Source organism: Amborella trichopoda, chromosome 13 (genome assembly GCF_054954075.1).
Source record: "Amborella trichopoda isolate Santa Cruz 75 chromosome 13, AtrichopodaSantaCruz75HAP2 v2.0, whole genome shotgun sequence".
Classification (NCBI taxonomy): Eukaryota; Viridiplantae; Streptophyta; class Magnoliopsida; order Amborellales; family Amborellaceae; genus Amborella; species Amborella trichopoda.
The window spans coordinates 4,040,847-4,060,593 of record NC_142348.1 but is presented as its reverse complement, the minus strand read 5'-3'; the positions used below and the strand labels follow the sequence as shown (position 1 = coordinate 4,060,593).

General features: G+C 37.2%; 2 protein-coding genes across 11 annotated transcripts in view; one reads left to right on the top strand and one right to left on the bottom strand.

The window, feature by feature from the left end:
* The window catches only part of LOC18428830 (alanine-tRNA ligase), a 29,596-nt gene extending 9,849 nt beyond the window's left edge, over positions 1-19,747 (top strand). For 2 of the 10 annotated variants that reach the window (XM_088856349.1, XM_011623071.3), the window contains 4 exons: positions 15-79; positions 360-418; positions 6,301-6,431; positions 6,589-6,926. In XM_088856349.1, the coding sequence (XP_088712475.1) occupies positions 15-79; positions 360-418; positions 6,301-6,390 (214 nt within the window). In that variant the 3' untranslated portion in view covers positions 6,391-6,431; positions 6,589-6,926. The other 8 variants (XM_020663955.2, XM_006838126.4, XR_016048049.1 and 5 more) reach the window with 7 other exon arrangements.
* LOC18428831 (GATA transcription factor 4) lies at positions 10,995-14,039 on the bottom strand. The gene is made up of 2 exons (XM_006838127.4): positions 13,799-14,039; positions 10,995-11,943 (listed from the first exon to the last, which is right to left on the bottom strand). The coding sequence occupies exons 1-2, from the start codon at positions 14,033-14,035 to the stop codon at positions 11,392-11,394; spliced, it is 789 nt and encodes a 262-aa protein (XP_006838190.2). The 5' UTR covers positions 14,036-14,039; the 3' UTR covers positions 10,995-11,391.

Here is a 19,747-nt window from a genome sequence, read left to right as displayed (position 1 = left end):
AATTTATTTTGCAGACATGCAGGACATCAGATTCAAACTGCTATTCATTCAGCTTATAAGATTGAAAAGCAAGCAAGAGGTATAAATGGCTTTGATATATGGGAAAATATACCATAGTCCAATGGGCTCGCATATTGTACTCCAAGGCTTACTTTTACTGTCTGTACATTCCAGATACTCTCCCACCTTTGAGTGCCATGTGCCAGTCCATTGAGCTATTGTGTCCTTTCGCATGATATATTCCTTAATATGGTGCTGAGAAATATCTCTTTAGTGATGACATAAGAATTCCCTCTAATTTACTATGAAACTTGGAATTCCCTCTGGATGCTTTCGCAGTCATGTTTTGTGTTTTACAGGCCTAAAAGATATTCTCGGGGAGCTTCCTAGAAGAGAAGCATCTCGGTTTCGATCACAGGTGAGTCTCAGTAACCCATTCTAAGTTACCTGTTAAAAATGGCCTGATGGATAGTTTGATACCTCAAAAAGGAAAAGAAACTTACATGTATCTGTGGAAAGTATACTATAACCCCATGTACCATGGACAAACATAATCCGATGGGAATATGTAGTGATGGAGAGAGAATGGTACCCATCATGGGGTTCATGTCCTGTTCTTATGGCCCATTCTCTCCTTCACTATCTATCATTTTGTTGGATGCTGGTGACTGTTTTTTGGATTATTCAATGCTTTCGCACTTATTTTCATAATGTGAGTTTCCTTTGAGAAACACTGAAAATGTTGTTTGTATATGAAATTATTTAGTGGTATCATGCCACAAATAATTGCATACGTGATAACTTGTGAAACTGAATAGAGAAAATTACAAGGCTTTGTGTGGGAGCAGGTTAGGTTAAGGAAGGTAATTTATTATGGGCCGTGCTCATTTCTCACCTCACAATGAGGGTGGAAAGGGCTGTGGAGCCCCTTCCAAATAGAATGCAAATTGAATGCATGCATAAACATTAAAGAGGACCAAGATATGATATGGTGAAAAAAATGGATTTGGACCCCTTCCCAAAAACTATCGAAGTGTGGTGGGTTCTTTTGTTCAAGTAGGCCACTTTTTTCCAGAATGCAGTGCAGTATAGCCGAATCTCATTATTTATGCTGTCATTTCGAGATGTTTGTTTCAACCACTATTTCACCTTCCATTCCAAAGAGCAAGTTGAATTGAAGAGCTCAAATTAGGAAGCAAGGAGCAAAGCCCCAGCAAGTTTTGTCATTTGTTCAACGAGTCAGATGAAACAACTGATCGGTAAGGACTAGAGATTGCTGAATCAACTGCTCCTCCAGAATAACTGGCAATACCACTTAAGGGTGGACAGACCATCCGCCTAATGCCACTACCCACTACAACGTGCATCTTCAAGACATAACTCTTTTCAATCTTGTCCAGTGTTGGTAAGATCAATCAAAGGAGCCTAAATTTGGACTTGCTTAAGGCAAATAAAATTTGAACCACTAAGCCGTGGAACTTTTACAGATAATTTCTTATAATACTACAGAAGTCCGTTAGAATTGAAAGGTTTTAAAATTAGCCGGACAAAGACAGGGTATATGGAGTACAAATTTAGTAATAATAGGAGTACAGACGAAGAATTAGTTAAGATTGATGGTCAAGGAATATCAAAAAGAGCGCACTTTCGATAACTTGGGTCGATAATCCAGAAAAATGGAGAGATTGAGAAAGATGTCGCTATATAATTAGAGCTGGGTGGACGAGATGGATATGTGCAACCGGAGTTTTATGTGATGTGCATACCAATTAAACTCAAGGGGAAGTTTTATAGAACAACTGTGAGACCAACTTTGCTTTATGGGGCGAAATGTTGGGTGGTCAAGAAACTACATACTTTTAGGATGAGTGTAATTGAGATAGATGAGCGGCAAGACAAGAAGGGATAGAATTCGAAATGAATACATTGGGGGGAACTTAGGTGTGGCTCCAATAGGTGTTAAGGTGAGAGAAAGTAGACTTAGGCGGGCTGGCCATGTGCAACGCAGACCCAATATAATACGTGTTAGAAAGCGCAAGTTGGTTCAAGTGGAAGGCTTAAAAAGATCAAGGGGTAAGCCCAAAAGGACATGGTTGAAAGTAGTGAAAAAAATATGGCGACTTATGGTCTCACTAAGGATATGGCCTTGGATAGAGTAGAATGACAGACCAGAATTCGTGTAGCTGACCCCAAATAGTTGAGAAAGGCTCTTATGATGATGATGACTACAAAAGTCCATTGTATTTAAAACAACCGTCAAATGCGGTCTTTAACCTTGTCTCTTTTAAATTAATGCAATGATGATTGTCTAGAAAAATGGAAAAAATGAGAAATTACTTGCAAAACTGATATATTCTTTTTCTTAAATGATATTGATTTCCAGAACCATGTTAATTTACTGACCTATATATTGCCCTTTGAAACTTGATATAGTTGACCATCACCTAGTCAAAATGTAAACAAGGAAAATACCTGAAGTTGGCATCATGAGGCTTATAATGTAGTTCTGTGATACACATTTGACACTTTTAACTCTTTCTACATTATCAGTCACTTCTTTGTCTTTCCTTGGTTTTGTTATGTGATACACATTTGACACCTTGGTTTTATTATGAGAAAGATAGATCAATAAAAGGAAGGTTCAATTGGGAGGATTGGAATCTTAGACGTCTTGAACTGTAACGTGAATGTTAGTGCTACTACATGGATTCTATGCAGTTTGTGATTACAAAATACACGACACTTGTATAAAACATATGACATGTAGTCAAAAGCTGATGTCAAGGGACATGGATGGTCAAGTGTCTGCCACGTGTCTGTATGGTCAACACATGTTTAAGTGTTGACAAATGTCAAAACACGCTAGCCAAAGTCAAGGTGTCTAGGTAACACTGGGGCGGGGCAGACCTGGGGTGCATCCTGGGAGTGTCCTTGAAACTGCCAGTCCAAAGTTTTTTGGTAGAGATGTAGCTTGTAGAGTACTAAAAATCAGGATCATGCTCATTTAGATACTTGGCAGAAAGGTTACTGAGATACTTGGCCGAAAGGTTAATGTGGTGGTGCAATCAGCAGTGTTGTTTTCCTCTCTCCATGTGTGCTGAAATGCAATATGCAGTGGTCTTCTGAGTTGGACAATATCTTCAAAAGCATGCTTGAAAGACCATGGGCCCCAATTCATAAAATTCTTTGAATCACCCTCCACCACAGAGGATTATCCCCACGAAATGATGAATAGCTTGAGACCCTCCAGAGGAGCCATAGCGTCTGGAACAGTCGCCACAGTGTTGCCGACTGTACCATTGAATGACCAGATAATAGAAGATGCAGTATTCTTAAAACCCCCTCACTATTCCAGCCTTGCCAAAGGAGCACCCATCAAAGGAACGTTATTCTTGTTGTCATTGCATAATATTCATGAAACTTTCTTTTTTTGATAATAGACTGCTCTGAGAAGAGTGAAGTGTACATCAAATTATACTCAAGGTTTTCATACAAACAAAGACATGTACAACAAAAGCAGGAGGGGAGAGAAGAGTCCAAGGACTTGTCAGAAAATAGAAGATAAAAAGGAGAAAAGAGAAGGGAATAAAGGAAAAGGCAAGGGGATAGGGGCAATAAAATTTAAGGGGAACAAGGAAAGGAATAAATGGTGCAGGGGCACAACCATAGACCCTTGACACTCAAGATATATACAGGCTGTCTCCTTGGCAAGCCTCTCTGCTAGCTTATTTTTGCCTCTCTATAAGTGTGCTGAAATTGCATTCAATGGAGCTATGATGGAAATGGGCTTCCTCCATTGTATGTGCAAGATGTGAAGGTTAACACCTTCCTAATGCCCATTGAATGACAATAAGTGAGACACCCTCTATAATAAAGAGATTCCGCGTTGTGTAGCCCAATCAGTGGTGCATGTGCCTCAGCTGTCGATGCATCACAATTCCTAATGGGGCCAGAAAGTATTGAAAATACACCATGAATCGACCCGAAGAGCACTCCTCCCACTCCAGCAGACTAGAATTCCTCATGTAGCGATCATCAAAATTGTGCTTAGTGGATCCAAACAGTGGAGGAGATGGTAGGACCATGGCCTTGGTCTTCACTTTGAGCTAAGAACTGTTGCACACACTATTCTACAAGGAATCTTGGATGCTGGCTTCCTGAAATTAAGGGGGTGGTAGTGCTCAATAGATGACTCTATATCTGATACTCTCATAGATGATAACAATGAAGTATCATGTGCTCTAACAATGTCATGCTGTTCGTGTCCTTCCAAAAGCTCTAAAGATAGTGGACATGCACAATGTCCACAGTCGGTGACCTTAGCAGCAAGTAAAGAGTTCCTCAACTGAAGAACCTACCTGATCCCGAATGAATCCAAGAAGAAACCTCGTACAACAAGTATAGGATCAATGTCACGAGAAATGATTCTGCATGTCCTCAGCATTCCAGCATGGGTAGCACATGTTGCGAAACTGGGCCCTTGATGGTGCCAGTATCACCAGAGGGTCTTTGTCAATTGCCAACTTCCCAGAAGCTAAGGCTCTTTGTGGGTCAGGTGGACAAAATCTGGTGACCTGGGTGCATCTCAAGAAGAAACCTCGTACAGCAAGTATAGGATCAATGTCACGAGAAATGATTCTGCATGTCCTCAGCATTCCAGCATGGGTAGCACATGTTGCGAAACTGGGCCCTTGATGGTGCCAGTATCACCAGAGGGTCTTTGTCAATTGCCAACTTCCCAGAAGCTAGGCTCTTTGTGGGTCAGGTGGACAAAATCTGGTGACCTGGGTGCATCTCAGTATTTGAAGGAATGAATGAAATGATCTCACTGAAAGTGCTCCACCTCCATCATGGGCCCTAACAATTTTCTCACAAGCACAGGGAGATGGTAGGGTGAAAATATAGTCAAGGCCCAACACAAACTACTCACAAAAAGGCACTTGATTGGTTGACTCGACAGTCCTAATATTTTCTCCAAAGCGGAGGAGACTGTATACTACCCTCTCACCTTTTTGCCACGCATAAACAGTCCCAAACTAAAACACTAGGGTTAGGTGCTAATCTCCCTAATTCTTCCCTTGGAATACCCAACCCACAAGTGGAGGCCTAGTGGGTTTAAAGGGGTAAGTAATTTTAGAGGAGAGGCTCAACATTGCAGCCAAGAAGATTTGCCCTGTCATTAAGAACTCTCTGAAGCCCCATCATGCTTGATGGAGCTTTTGTATTTTTTTGTTTGTGTTAATTACTTCTGTAAAAGTTTATTCTTTGACTAGCGACATCCTCAAATGTCATCTCGGGATAGAAGTGCATCATTGAAGATTGTTGCGAAGGCAAACTGGAGGTGAGAGATCACTCAGGGGAGGTCAAAAGGACTGCAAATAATCCACCACCAGCTGCCCTCTTTGCAATGAGCGCACATACTTCCACCGTGAGAGTCAAGAGGAAAGGAGAGAGAAGGCTCCTTGACATAGTTGACATGAGCTCCTAAAGAAACCGTTTAAGGTACCTTTAATTAATAAGGGAAGGAATATGATTTCTACCTTAATCTGTTTCCTCGCATGACATTAATCCTCTTCTGTTTATAAATTTCTCTGGGAATCCTAGTCCACTCTATATAAAATTCAGGTTAACCTTGACCACAGCTCCTGGGTGTTTCTCCTTGTGCTTAGCAGCCTCAGTGCATTCATCTCCGATGAGGGCTCTATCCAACATTTATTTGTTAGATACATGTAATGTTTCCTTGTAGTTCCGCATATCGGGGGCATTTTTGACACTCACTGTTTTATTTAGTTATCCACGCACAGCCAATTAAAGCATGGATGGCATTATGGATTGCTTAGCTTTCCTTCTAGGGCCATGGACTGAGTGGGTAATTAGAAGCTTGAGTGGAGGGCTCAGCCCCCCAAATTTTATTATATGAATTCATCAAGCGAGCCGGTACTATTTTCTTGTTTGTTTCTTATTCTTTTTTGCCTCTGATGATGACCGCCATTTGTGCAAATGCCAAGCATACGGTAATTTTATGCCCTTCGGAAATCCACGGTCATGTCTGTCATCACTGTCCCATTGGTCTTTGGATGACAATCTGAGAGTGGGACCCATCATTTGGAATATTTCATGTTTTGGAAGGTCCCCATTTGCTCTTCATTACCATTTACTGATTGATTGGATGGTGAAGACCTGTAAGAAATGGGTTTACTTATACTTTCCTAGCGCCCAAAATAGTTGAAAAAGTTCAGTGATTCATCCAATGTCTGTGATCCTTGAATATAAGTGTTTGCTAGTTTGTTCTGTTTGCAGGTATCGAAGATGGCTTCTGAGGCTAAGCGCGAAAGAGATGCTTTAGGTAAAGAGGTGACCAAAATTACTAATTACGGGATTCCCATTTGATGCTCGGCTGTTTGCATTGCCAATAATAATTGTTATTTGAGGTATGTTTCTTTCTCTGTCTCACTCACTCGTGCGTGCACGCATACACACACACACTAACGGCATATAGTGGTTGAAATTCGGGGATATTTAATTCTGAAAATTGTATTAGCAATGATATCATATGCGTTACCCTTGTTCATTGTCAATATTTGTCAGATTCATTACTGTGATCCATGGCCACTGTGATAAATGTTAGCACCCTCCAATCAATGGATAGATGGTGATTGAGAGGAGAGCTCTCAATGCAGAGGGAGGGGGGAGAGGGGGAGAATTGAATATTGCACGACAGTGGTCCTATTTCTCTCAAAGCAAAAATGGACCACTGGGTCATTATCTCTTCCCCGACAAAAGAATTATTCCCAAACCATAATGTACTTCCACTTCTCTCCATTTTCAAACGGAAACGGTTTCTATGAGCCCCGGACTCATATGTAGAACTGCGGACCCCCTTATATTCCATTTTTGAAATAATGTTTGACCCTATTTTTAAGGAATATACAATCCCTAGCATGGAGATCATTAATGTGCAAAAAAAGAAAAAAATAAAAAAGAATTAAAACTAAAAATGATATTTTTTAGAAGGAAAAATTTGAATTGTTGATTTTACTTTTTTTTTTTTTTTGGAGGGACCATCATTTACATCCATTCATAGATGGATGGTTTATCCCTCGGGGGATGCAAATGTAGAGATGCGTTCCCCAACACATAAACCATCTCCAAAGCAAACGGGTTGGTTTATTGGAAATTATGTGTTGTGCCAGCAATTTAAGAGAGCTACTTAATCTGAAAAGAAAATTGGTATTTGGTCTTTTTGGTTATTGGCAACTGGTGAGGGTAACTAGGGTTCCAACAACTTTATATCTTGGAGTAGGGTTGTGAACAGGTCAGGTCGGGTTCAAATAATAGATTAAGTATATGTACCAGGTCAGGTCGAGTCTAGACTAGGACGCAGCTTTGGGCCTAGAGGGTGGGTCCAGACCAAGAGCCTGCTTGGGTCAGGATTACCACCCAAGGAGCACCATTTATTTATTTATTTTTTGTTTTTTTGGAGCCCACTAGTTTACGGTTCACTCTTTCATATCTCAGCTACCCAAAATTATTCTCCAAGAAATTAGAAAATTTTACCCCAAGGTTTGTTCATGTTCCTACCAATGGCAGGGGCCCTCTCCCCATTGGCTCACCCAAAAAAACTGAAAAAAAAATAGCAAAGTGGTCCTCCCAAATCCTCTAACGTAAACCATCTTCTTTGCTCAGTGGCTAGGGCAATGCACTCAACACAACTTCCAAAGCTCAAATTCAGAAATTTATTAATGTAGGAAATTTGAAGAAAACAGTAGAATCGGCAAGCTTTAGGCCATGGACAAGCAAGAAATTGAAGAAGCTAGAGTTTCTCTTCAAACCCTACCTTGGGCTTCAAAAGCGGAGAAGCATTTTTTCCTCTTATCTTTGAAAAAGCTAATTCAATCCCTAAAAAACTTAAAAGATGCTAAAAGTAAACCCTAAAATTACAATTAAAATATATATCTTTTAAAATTAAATAAAAATAAAAATGAAAATAATTTCATCCCATATCAGTCTCATTTGGTTGAAGGAAACTTGTCTTTGAATTTTGAAGTGTGTTAAGATGAATTCAACATCAAAACCACCTTTCAACCTTCTTCTTTGTTAGCTTAAAAATTATTTGTTGCATGTAAAATCCTCATAAAATGGATCATGTATGTATATTGAGGAACTGATACAAATTTATTAAATTTTCCTATCCCTGAACTTGGATTGAAAATTGTGTAGAAAGCTTCAAACTCAAAGGCTTTCTTGATCTATTTCATTATTCTATGAATCTAGGGCCACAATTTGTGGTCTCTATATTGGCCACACTTCTGGTGTGTTATTTTGATTCTAATACCCTAAATTTTTTGAATGTTCCTCCTCTTCGATATCTTTGAGATCTTCAATCGAACCTTGTCATAGATTGGATATCCTAGAGATCTTGTTTTTCATCTGAGCCTATATCCATCCAACAAATCTCAATCTACAACCTACTTATTTTGGTATAAATGTCCACCTTCAAATCAAAAACAAACCTTGAGTGATGTCCTCTACATCTGGGCTTTTTATCTCTTTCCTATTCACTCGACTCTTCATGCAGAGCATGAGAAGAAAAAGGTTACACTTGACATCATCTTGGGTGGAAAGATTATTGTCTGACCCATGAGTATGTCTGCAAGTTGTTGGGTAAGCAGTTGACCACGTCTCTTTAGGTTTTCAATCGTCTCATCTCTAAGATCACAAAGGGTTTGCGAAAGTCATTGTTCCATAGCCCCTTCTCACTGTCATGGGTTTATCAAAATTACAAACATTTGGTAGAGAATCGACAAAACCTAGCTCAAATCAACAAGATCTAGGGTGGATTTGGTAAACCTTGGGCTGAGATCGACAAGATTTTGTTTGTAGCTTCTTGGTCTTGTTGTCGAAAATTTGAAGAAGTAAAATCATGTACAAGCAACCAATAGAAGAAGCTTCTTCAAACCCTACCTTGGGCTTCAAAAGCCAAGAAGCTTTTTTACTCTTCTCTTTGAAAAACCTTGTGAATTTGTAAAAACTTAAAAATCCTAAAGGTAAATCTTAAAATTTAAAATGATAATATACATCCAAATAAATACTAAAAAATGATAATGACATCATCACATAAATGATTTCTAATTTCAACGAGATGCTTACTTTCCGTACCTAAAAGACCTCCATATTTTTTTTTAAGAAGCAAGTGTTACACCATTGAACCAGAATAGACCACTCCTAGTCTTAAAAGCAATAGCCGATGTTTGAAAAATCACCGATTTGATTCAAAATTCGTGGAGATCCAAATATAGGATATTCTTAAAGCTATAACTGCTGAAATCCGCCATGGTTATCGGGAGGCTAATGCTGAAGCTGATTGTCTTGCAAAAGGAGTACACCAATCTTCGTTGGTGATTGTTTCCTTCCAACGATCTTGTCGGTATCTTGTAATTCGTTTTCTTTTAATGGAAATTCTTTGGTAATGTTAAGAAAAAGAAAAAGAGATCTTGGGTGACTCTAGATAAAAAAATCATTGGAATCGCGCAGGTCTGATGGGGCCCAAGGGATGGGCTATTATGGATGAAGACCATGAATTGACCTTTTTTGTTAAATTTCTTTGTAAGCCCAGTCCTATTCGGTCTGCTTTCGACGACGAGAACAAGTGTATCGGATTTTTTAGACCGTCATAATAACTACTAGATTGTACTCTGAAGCCCTCTAAAGCCTCATGGGTTTCGGATTCATTCCTAACACTACTACTACATGCCCTAGATTAGCTCCCTTATTTTTCTCCAAGGAAAAGACACTGCCCTAAAAGCACCAAAAGTCTAGACCGAGGGGTGGGGGGCTGAGTTGCATTTGGGTCCGGCTGGACCGAAGTCACCAGACCCGGACTCAGACCCAAAAATATAATGGAGTGGGACCCAGATCTGGCCTCACCCAAGTGAGTCTCTCTTTCTATATATGAGTGGCTCCCTTATTTCTCTCTGAGGAATAGGAATTGCCCTAAAAGTACCAAAAGAGGAAAGAAACCCCATCTCATCCCCCTCTCTCTCTCTCTCTCTCTCTCTCTCTCATCCATATCTGGGATCACGTGGAGCACCAGGCGCATCATACAAAACATATCCCCACCGCTCAAGAGATAGGTTTCCCGTTATACGTTATCATATGAACCACATAAATATATTTATATATATATATATTCTATTCCAAAAGAGGACGCAATAAATAGTTTATGAAAATTGAGCTCTTTCCTGTGAGAGAACCCAGGATGATTTTACCTTATACATACTCTTAAATCTATGTGCTCCAGCGGGAGTTGTATAACCTTTTTTCTTTAATGCATCTGCAGGGCCATATAATATTTGTACTGAAGGATGAGGTTTATCTAAGGCCTAGGTTTTATAAAAACATAAAGCCCAATCTCAAATTCTCATCTGGAAAGCATTTTTGTCGATGGAAATCTCCATGAGAGCTTTAAAATCAATTTCCAACACCGACAATGAAATTCGAAACTCAACAATATTACAGATCTATGAATACTTACTTTTAGGGCGAAATGAGTGATCTAAAACTCAACAATATTACAGATCTTACAGATCTATGAATACTTACTTTTAGGGCGAAATGAGTGATCTAGATAATTTGTTACAATATACATTATTTTTAGATCCTATTTTCTTTTCACAACCATAATATTTAAGACAAGACGATCGATTTAAAGGTTTTTTAATACTTGAATTGTAATTTTTGATGAGTTACGAGGCAAAGCTTTACTTATTTTGATAGGGCTAAAGCCCACTGAAACCATTTTCCTTTGACTGAATTTTATCCAACAAGCTAGATAAGAAGTTATGATCATATTTAGTTGTTGGATGTAAATCAAGAGAGGCGAAAAGCAATTTTTATCTTCGTGTACCAAGTATAAATGATCTTGTAATATACAATTTTCCGCAGAAACCCCAATATTAATCTTGAAACTCCATCTCACATTTTTATGGACACTCTTTGACAAAATAGTAGAAAACTGAAATGCAAGTAATAGTAATTTATTGTTACAACTTGTTATCATTATTGAAGTCCTTACTACTACTATTAATGAGGGGAGGACTCTCATTTCAAGATCACCTCCAAAGCTTAACTTCCTTTTGAAAAAATAAATTTAAATCAAGGAAATGTTGCAACTTGCAAGTAACAATACACCCCCTATAACCTCCTAAAGCCCTAACTCACAAAAGGGGTGTTGCTACTCCATTAAATTAGAGGGTCCACCCAACTAAATGTATAAAGTTTTTTTTTTTTTGATAAAATCAGTCCTTCCAATAATTGTGACGATATTTGGTGATCCCCCATAGAGAACATGGTCTTTAGCACGAGCCAGGCTCACAATTACCATGTATCAAATCAGAAAACCTTGAAATCTTGCCTCTCATGGATGAACATCTCTCCTTCCCTCAACTCCTTCTGTCTTCGAAGCTCCATCACTTTTCGATGCGAATTCGAATGCTGAGTGAGTACAAAAGTCGGGCTTGCGGCGGGTCGGTACTCCGGTACCAGTCTCCCAGACTTATAGCGGACCCCGCAAGCATTACACAGGGTCTTGGGCCCCATGGGTCCACACCTCCACTGAGGAGTCTTCTCAGTCAAGCAATGCGTGCACTTCCTCCCGGAAAACTCGCCGGAAAATGATGTCCTCTTGCTAGGCTTGGTTCCAGTCACGGATTTTAAAGACACAGGGAATTCTGAATCTGGAGAGGGAGAAGAGACTGTCATGATCCGGGAGGCCCAAGTGGATGCGATCCTCGAACGTTTGCTTCGAGCCCTACTTGGAAGGGAGGGCTCTGGCCTTGAATTGGGTTTTCCTGCAAGGGGGTCACTGGATTCCGGCAAGGATGGCAGGGAGAAGGATTCCTCTACGAAAGTTGACAGCCATTCCAGCTCTGCTAGGTCCTCACTCTATATGAATGAGAAAAAGAAGAATTACTACTAACAATAACAACGCAAAATCATGAAACAATTAAAACAACAGAAGGTGTAGTAAACACCAGGGATGCCTGGAATATGGTATACTAAAGAGCATCCACCATTTGTTTCCAATGATGGACTATAAAGATTGACTATAATTCGACTAATCGCCACCGTCTATTACCGGGAACTGGAAGGTAGGTATATCTATGGTGTACCATGTACAAACACACTAATAATTATACTAGAATTTTCCAATTATCCTGAGCAAAAGTATTATGTGATCCCCATGTTCATGATAAGAACATGGCCATAGGGCTTATCACCTATCAATCGTTGAATAGTGAAGCAAAGAGAGTGGGAGGTATAAGCTGATTAATGACATGTTTGGTCGGAGTCGCTCTCCATCAATCACCATCCAACCCATTATCACCATAGCCATCATACACCACCTAATCCTAATCCACAGGAGTACATGTCAAAAGGGCCAAGTGGAGCACATAAGGATATTAGCTGGACGGAGGTGAGAGTGTCAGAGTGCGCCAACTAGTGTTGAATCTCCACCGTCCTTCGTAAGGAAAGTGCGGTTAGAGATCCATAGGACTATGGTACACCGTAGTACACATATACCCACCCATAAAAATAATAAAACCAATGTTCCATTATTGGATCATTTAGTTTTTGTCTTAATGGGGGGGTCTCTGGTTAAAGAGTATGGTACAAAGACAAATTAAATGAAGGAAATGGTATTGTGAGAGAAAACGCAGTGGCTTTGCTTTTGAATTAAGCTGGCTTTAATGGCTCTGAACCAAAAAAAGGGGGAGGAAGGAAGAGAAAGCTGCTCATTTCCTTTCTTTAAGCCCAGGAAGTGGAGAGAGAGTATAAACTAACTTTATTTAGAAAAGATAACAAAGGGGCCAAATATTGAAGGAAATAGTTTATATAAGGGCGAGGCTCTAAATAATCAAATTAATACGCACCTCAAAAATTCATTAGAAGAGATTATTTTGACTCTAAAAAAAATCCTCAAATCGATCATCTCAACCTCAAGATGTGTGAACAAGAGAATATATATATATATTTCAAGTCTTGTAAATGACGTATCTTATAATGCGTTTTTTGGACCATCGATCTTCAAAATTATCGAGTGTTTAAAGATCTGCTTGACCTACACTATTTTTTTTTGTATTGAAAGTTTAATTTATGCATTTAGAGATTAAAATAAATTTTTAAGCCATCACAAAGATTAGATTTGCATTTAGAGATTAAAATAAATTTTTAGGCCACGATTTTAAGTACTGAAATAACATCTATCCAACCTATTTCAAGGTACGCCTCGCTTTGATTGTTTAGGGCCCCAGCCTTATACGAACCACACCCAAAACTAAATATGGAGACAGAGAGACAGATGCTCATTTTTCCATTTAAAGAAACAGATTTTTCTATCACAGAGAGAAAGAGATGTTCATTTTTCCATTAAAAGAAACATAATTTCCTAGCAGAGAGAGAGAGAGAGAGTCAGATAGATTATTTTTCCATTTAATGAAGGTAAATATATCCTGCAAGGGATTCCATTTTCCCCCTAAAAAAGAGAAAATTCCAAAAGAAGGAGATTAGTTTTGTTGATAGAGAAAGAAAACCCAAACAATGGGGAGAGAGAGAGAGAGAGAGAGAGAGAGAGAGAGAGAGAGAGAGAGAGAGAGAGAGAGAGCCCCACCTCTCCATCAAAAGCAAAAAAAAACAGATTACCAACAATGGGCTCTAACTTTAAACTTTGAAGCTATGGTGGTCACAAGGCGAAAGCAAAAACTAGAAAGTAAAAGGCAATGGGCTTGCACAAACTTACTGGTACACAAATCTCAGGTGTGAGAGTAGGGCAACTCTCCCCATCCTCCCATGACCCATTACTGTTATTTCTTGCACTCTCAGCCATTGCCATTGAAGGAGAAGAAGAAGTAACCATTTCAAAGTTACCCACTGTTTGTTCACCTGAAAATTGATCATTTGAGAAGTCCAGGAGGTCATCTATGTGAAAGAAATCAGGAGAGGGAAGACCATACAGAAATGGGGCTTCCATTTCCATACAAAATCTTGCCTTTCTCTAGAGAGAGAGAGAGAGTTGCAGCTGAAATACAGCGAGGTATCCAAGAGAGAGAGAGAGTTGCAGCTGAAATACAGCGAGGTATCCAAGAGAGAGAGAGAGGTTATCAGTGAGGAAGAGAGAGAGAGAAAAAGAGAAAGGGGGTCAGAGGCTTTTACAACGAGAGAGAGAGAGAGGGGGGGGGGTATATGATGGAGTAAATGCGAGAGGCCACACGTGGAACGCTGTTGAGAGTAAGAGAGAGAAAGTAAAGAGAGAGAAAGTAAAGGGTGGTATTTTACGCGTGAGAGTTGGAAATCACAACTAGAGAGTAGAGTCACAGTTATTTAGCGCGTGGCGATGGGAAAATACAAGAGAGAGAGAGAGATTGTGTGTATTATTTAGAGAGAGAATGTGTTATTTAGAGCGTGTGTGGGAGAGAGAATATGTGTGTTATTTAGAGCGTGTTGGGAGAGTGTGTGTATTACGTAGAGCGTGTTGGGGTGACTTCCAACCATAGAGAGAGGGAGAGAATTTGTGTGTGTGTGTATGTGAGAGGGAGACTCAGCATTAATAAGAGAGAGAATGGACAGGGCAGCATTATGAGGGATAGGGCTATTGAAATGGATGAAGTTTATGTAAGGCTTCGGCATTATGAAAACAAAATAAAGCTTTACCTCAAATCCTCGGGAAAGCACTATTAGCAATGGAAATCTCTATTATGGCTTTAAATTCACTTTTTGAGGATAAAATTTGAAATTTAAAAAATATTACAGATCTTGTGGATATATGTGAACAAACACTTTTAAGGCGAAATGGATGATTTAGATAATTTGTTACAATATGTACTATTTTTAGAGCTTGAATCCCTATTTTTTTTTACCACCATAATGTTAAGCAAAGCAAAGATGATTCATGTAAATATTTTTCAATGCTCGAGTTGCAATTTTGGATGAGTTACGAGAAGAGGCTTTACTTGTTGAGGGTGGGGTGATATCTAAGCATTTTAGAGAGAGCTTAAGAAGAAAGCGACCAATGAAAGAGAGACAGTTCCTTGCCAAAAGACAGCATTTAGAGTGAGAAGTGTTAGACTAAGGAGCGAGAGAGAAAGAGAGAGGTGTCATAAAAATAGAAGAATTAAGAAGGTAGAGTAATGCTATCAAATTCGTTTTATTTGGGCCGAAGAGGTTTTAGGTATAAACTAAAGAGAAGCGAAGCCTAGTGTTGCTGTTTCCGTCAAATTTAGACTGTTTTGGATATGCTTCAGTCGGCAAATAAATAATTATATAAATGAATCTTTTTATTTTAATTTTTTTCATTGTTTGTATATATTATATATATAAATATTTAATTTATTTATATTAAATTAAAAAAAATCTAAAGTCTTTTCTAAATTGATCAAAATATCAAATTGCTTCATTTTTTTCACCAAAATGAAAAAGACTCCAAAAGTAAAAATTGAAAAATTAAGAAGGTATATATATAGAGAGAGAGGGGTATTAAAAATTGAAGAATTAGGAAGGTATATATAGAGAGAGAGAGGGGTATTAAAAATGGAAGAATTGAGAAGGTAGGAGGTGGATATAGACTAAGGAACGTGCAAGGGGTGCCATGCACCGATTTATGTGAATAAAAAAAAGGTATAAAGAAATGTGTGCGGTGCATTTCACCTCTTCACGAAAAATATACTTATTCTACCATTCATGTAACATGGCGACGTAAATAATAAAATTATAAAAAATCACTAAAATGAGTAAAAAGATAAAAAGATGTATTTTTTAATTATATTTGATCTGCCACGTCAGAACCCCTCGGGATGCTTCTTTTCGTACTCGCGTTCGCGGAATTAAAGCCTCGGTCTTTCTTTTCCTTTTTATTTTTTTATTTTTTTTGCCTCCCTCAATTTTGATTTTATATTGGGTTTTGTTATGCCACGCTACTACTTTCGTATTCCTCGATATTTTTTTGACACTTAAATACCTTTGGAATATAAAATTTTTTAGGTAGTAATATGTTATTAGTAGTTAAAAAACAATGAATGCATTTTACGTAAATGATATCCTGCATTACGTATATGATGTCATTATCCATTATTGCTAATAAATACTTTTGTTTCTATTTGAATTTTCTAATTTATTATTGACTAATTAGTTAAAGGAAAAAGTTTATATAAGGTTGCGACCTTATAATGTAGAGTTACATATGCATGTCAAAAATCCATCGGAAAAGGTAGTTTTAATTTTGAAAAACCCTTTAATTGATCATCTCAATATCGATATGTATGACCATGAAAAATAAAAAGATTTTAAGTCTCAAAAATAGTGCATATTACAATATATTATCTATACCGCCCATTTTCAAGATTTTCATATGTTTATAGATCTATTTGATTTTAACCATTTTTTAAATTTAAAAATTTATAATTAGATATAAAAATATAATCTTAAGAACATTTTGCATCAAAATTATATACCATGATAAAATTTGAAGGTGCACCTTACCTCTACAACTACGGATGCATCTGTATGCCAACTGCACCCTTACTTAAAATACACCTAGATAAAAAGTTACTACACTATAGGATAAGGGTATCTAAGTGTCCAATAACGTTCAGGACATTAAGAGTATATACCACCAAGTGGTGTAGCCTAACAAAACCTTTTTATATTTGATTTTAAAATAAAACTGTATATTAATATTTAGTAAAAAAGTGAGGTTTGTATAAGGTTCCCACCTAATATTATATAAGTAAGGTGCACCTCTAAATTACATTGGAAGATGTTATTTTGATATCAAAAACTTTATGATGACTTAAAATTCATGTTCAACTCTAATTATAAAATTTAAAAATAGTGCAAATCAGGTATATTTATAAACATTTGAAAATCTTGAAAATAGACAATTCAGATAACTTTTTACAAAGATATATAATTTTAGGACTTTAATTATTATTATTTTTATATACATCTTGAGGTCGAGATGATCAGTTGGAAAGTTTTCCAACTCCATAACAATTTTTTCTACTGAAATTTTAAGGTCCACCTTATTTCTAAAATATATATTGGTAAAAAATAGATTAAGAAAAAAAAAAACCTCATGTGAAAGTAATTAGAGTGCCCCTCTTTTTCTTTTAGAGAGTCAAAATGCTCCTCAATATGATCCTTTGTGATAGATATTGGGAGCCAAGGTGAAATGAAAGCTATTATATTTAGATCTGATAAGTATTGTATTTGATAATCTGTCTGGAATTTCAAAGGATTACGGGAATCTATGATTGATAAACCTGGAATATATCAAATTTGGATATCCGAAAACAACTCAGTTTTGGGAGCATACATTAATGCTAAAATTGTATTTTTTCCAAAACATTTTATTGAGTTAAAGTGTTGGCTATCTATACTTTTAACCCATATATACCTATAAAAAGTATAGAAATTCTTAATTCAAAAAAATAAATTGGTCAAAGTACCCCAAATGTTTGGGGCATTTTGGCCATTTTACATTTTTAAGTTATTATAAAAAAAAACTTACTTCGAATTTTGTTGATGAAAAGTTTTTGGTGAGTTTGTCGACTCATTCACCCTGGCTTTCAAGGGTTTTAGGGCCCAACATAAATCTTAAATCATTGGTTCATTTTTGTTTCATGTCCTTGAATTTGGAGCTAAAAAATTATATAAATGTAATGATTTTTGTGGAATTAAAATGAATGATCCAACGAAAAGATATTATATTGCCATTTGTAAGGTTGGGGATTTTAAACTTTCTCGTCCCATGTCTAAGTAAAGCAACTGGGTTGTGTTAGGTAGGCAGCTAATGTAAAATATTGTCAAAACATGAATCCCAAACTTATAATATATTTAATTATTCCAAATTAACCAAGAAGGGCTCTACAAAATGCTTCAATGCTAGGACTACTCAGAAACCAGAGATCTAGACTAGGGACCAAAATGGATGGTCAAGGTTCGCCCAACTTATAAATCACTTGCATGTGCATGGGTCATATCATTAGAATAAAGAGTACCCCGAATGTAGAATACACCCTAAAAGAGTGTATCTGAACGTACCAATACTTGACAAGCATTTTCTTAAGAACCTGGTTATTTTTTATTGTGGGGCAAAAATTGGAAGTTTCCCCTCCACCAATACATGATATGATGCGTACCTTGATATGTTTTGATATTAAGGCAACAATAATAAAGATAAAATTTAAATGAAATTATTTATACAAGGCCAAGGTTTTACAATCAGAATGCACTCAAAATGTGAAAACACTTCAAATTAATCATCTCTACCTCGACAATTATCAACCTCAAAAAATAAATTCCAAATCTTAAAAATAATGTATTTTATAACATTTTATTTGGACGATCCACTTCAAATGTTTACAAGCTTGCCAAATATGCATCATTTTAGTATTTCAATTTCTATAATAAGAAGAGAAAATAGTTTTCCATACTATTACTAGAGTTATCGGCTTTGAAACTACAGTTTCCAATAGGGATTTAAGGTGTGGCTTTACTTTTAAACATAATACTAGATTGGACACCTAATATTAAATGGATGTGGTTTGCATAAGGTTTTAACCTTAAACAATTACATTAAGGTGCACCTCCAAGTTTTATCATAATATGTAATATTGGCATAAAAAATTCTTAGGATGGCCTGAAAATCCATTTTCATGTTTAGTTATAAACTTTTAAACTCAAAAAATGATTCTAATCAAATAGATTTATAAATGTATGAAAATTTTGAAAATGAATGATCCAACTAATGTGTCGCAAGATGTATTATTTTGGATTTCGGAACCTTTTTTTTTCTTATACGTCTCGATGAGATATCGAGATGATCAATTAGAGGGTTTTTAATATTAAGCCAGCCTTTTTCAATGGATTTTTTAGGTGCACTTTAATTCTACCTTTTAAGGTTGCAATTTTATATAATTTTTTTCATATTAAATAATCTTTTGATAAATTTCCACGAGTCAAATGTCTCCCTTTAAATATCAAGTATCAAAAATGTAAAAACAGATAAATTGTAGTACTAATGGGGGAGATTAAGAGGTACTCTGGTCATTTTTATCCCACATGAGGGGCAATTTTGTCCTAAAAAAAGAGGGGAATTTATAAATCCCAAAAATAAATTAAATCGTAGAAAAAAATCTAACATGCGGGGTTCACCACCGCTTTTTTTATCAACAGCCCCAACACCCTTTAATTGTCTCCGTTATGTTTAACGGCGTTAGTAACGGACTCCGCGACCTCAAGCTGGTGCCAGGCTGGCTCGCACAAGCCTACAAAAATCCTCCCTTTAAAATCATTTTTATTTTTTAATATTTGTCCTACATGGAAAAAGCCCGTTTACGACATGTGCAAATAACACGTATGTAAATTTGTCCACGTCATACAGATTGGTTACGGTCAGGGACAGAGCTTTGTTGGTAGCAACGGGTCGAGTCAGCCGGGTCCCCGACTTGGAACGGAAGGCACAAAAATTGGTCCCATATTCAGACCAGTTGGGTTTCATACCTTCGGGTCATAGGTCTGGTCGGATCTATTGCCAGCTCGCTTATTTATTTATTTTTGTCTTTTTTTTACCATCATGTAGCCTATGACTATGAGCTTCTTTTTTTTTCTTTTTTGGCCAATAATATACTATAGTGCTGCCTGTGACGATATGAACACCTAACTTGTGCTTAAAAATGTATGATTGCCATCA

Excerpts from the sequence above, each read along its gene's own strand:
- LOC18428831 (XM_006838127.4), bottom strand. The coding sequence starts at position 14,035 with ATGGAAATGGAAGCCCCATTTCTGTATGGTCTTCCCTCTCCTGATTTC. Across the intron at positions 11,944-13,798 it reads CACCTGAGATTTGTGTACCA|AGTGAGGACCTAGCAGAGCT; the intron begins GTAAGTTTGTGC and ends TCATTCATATAG.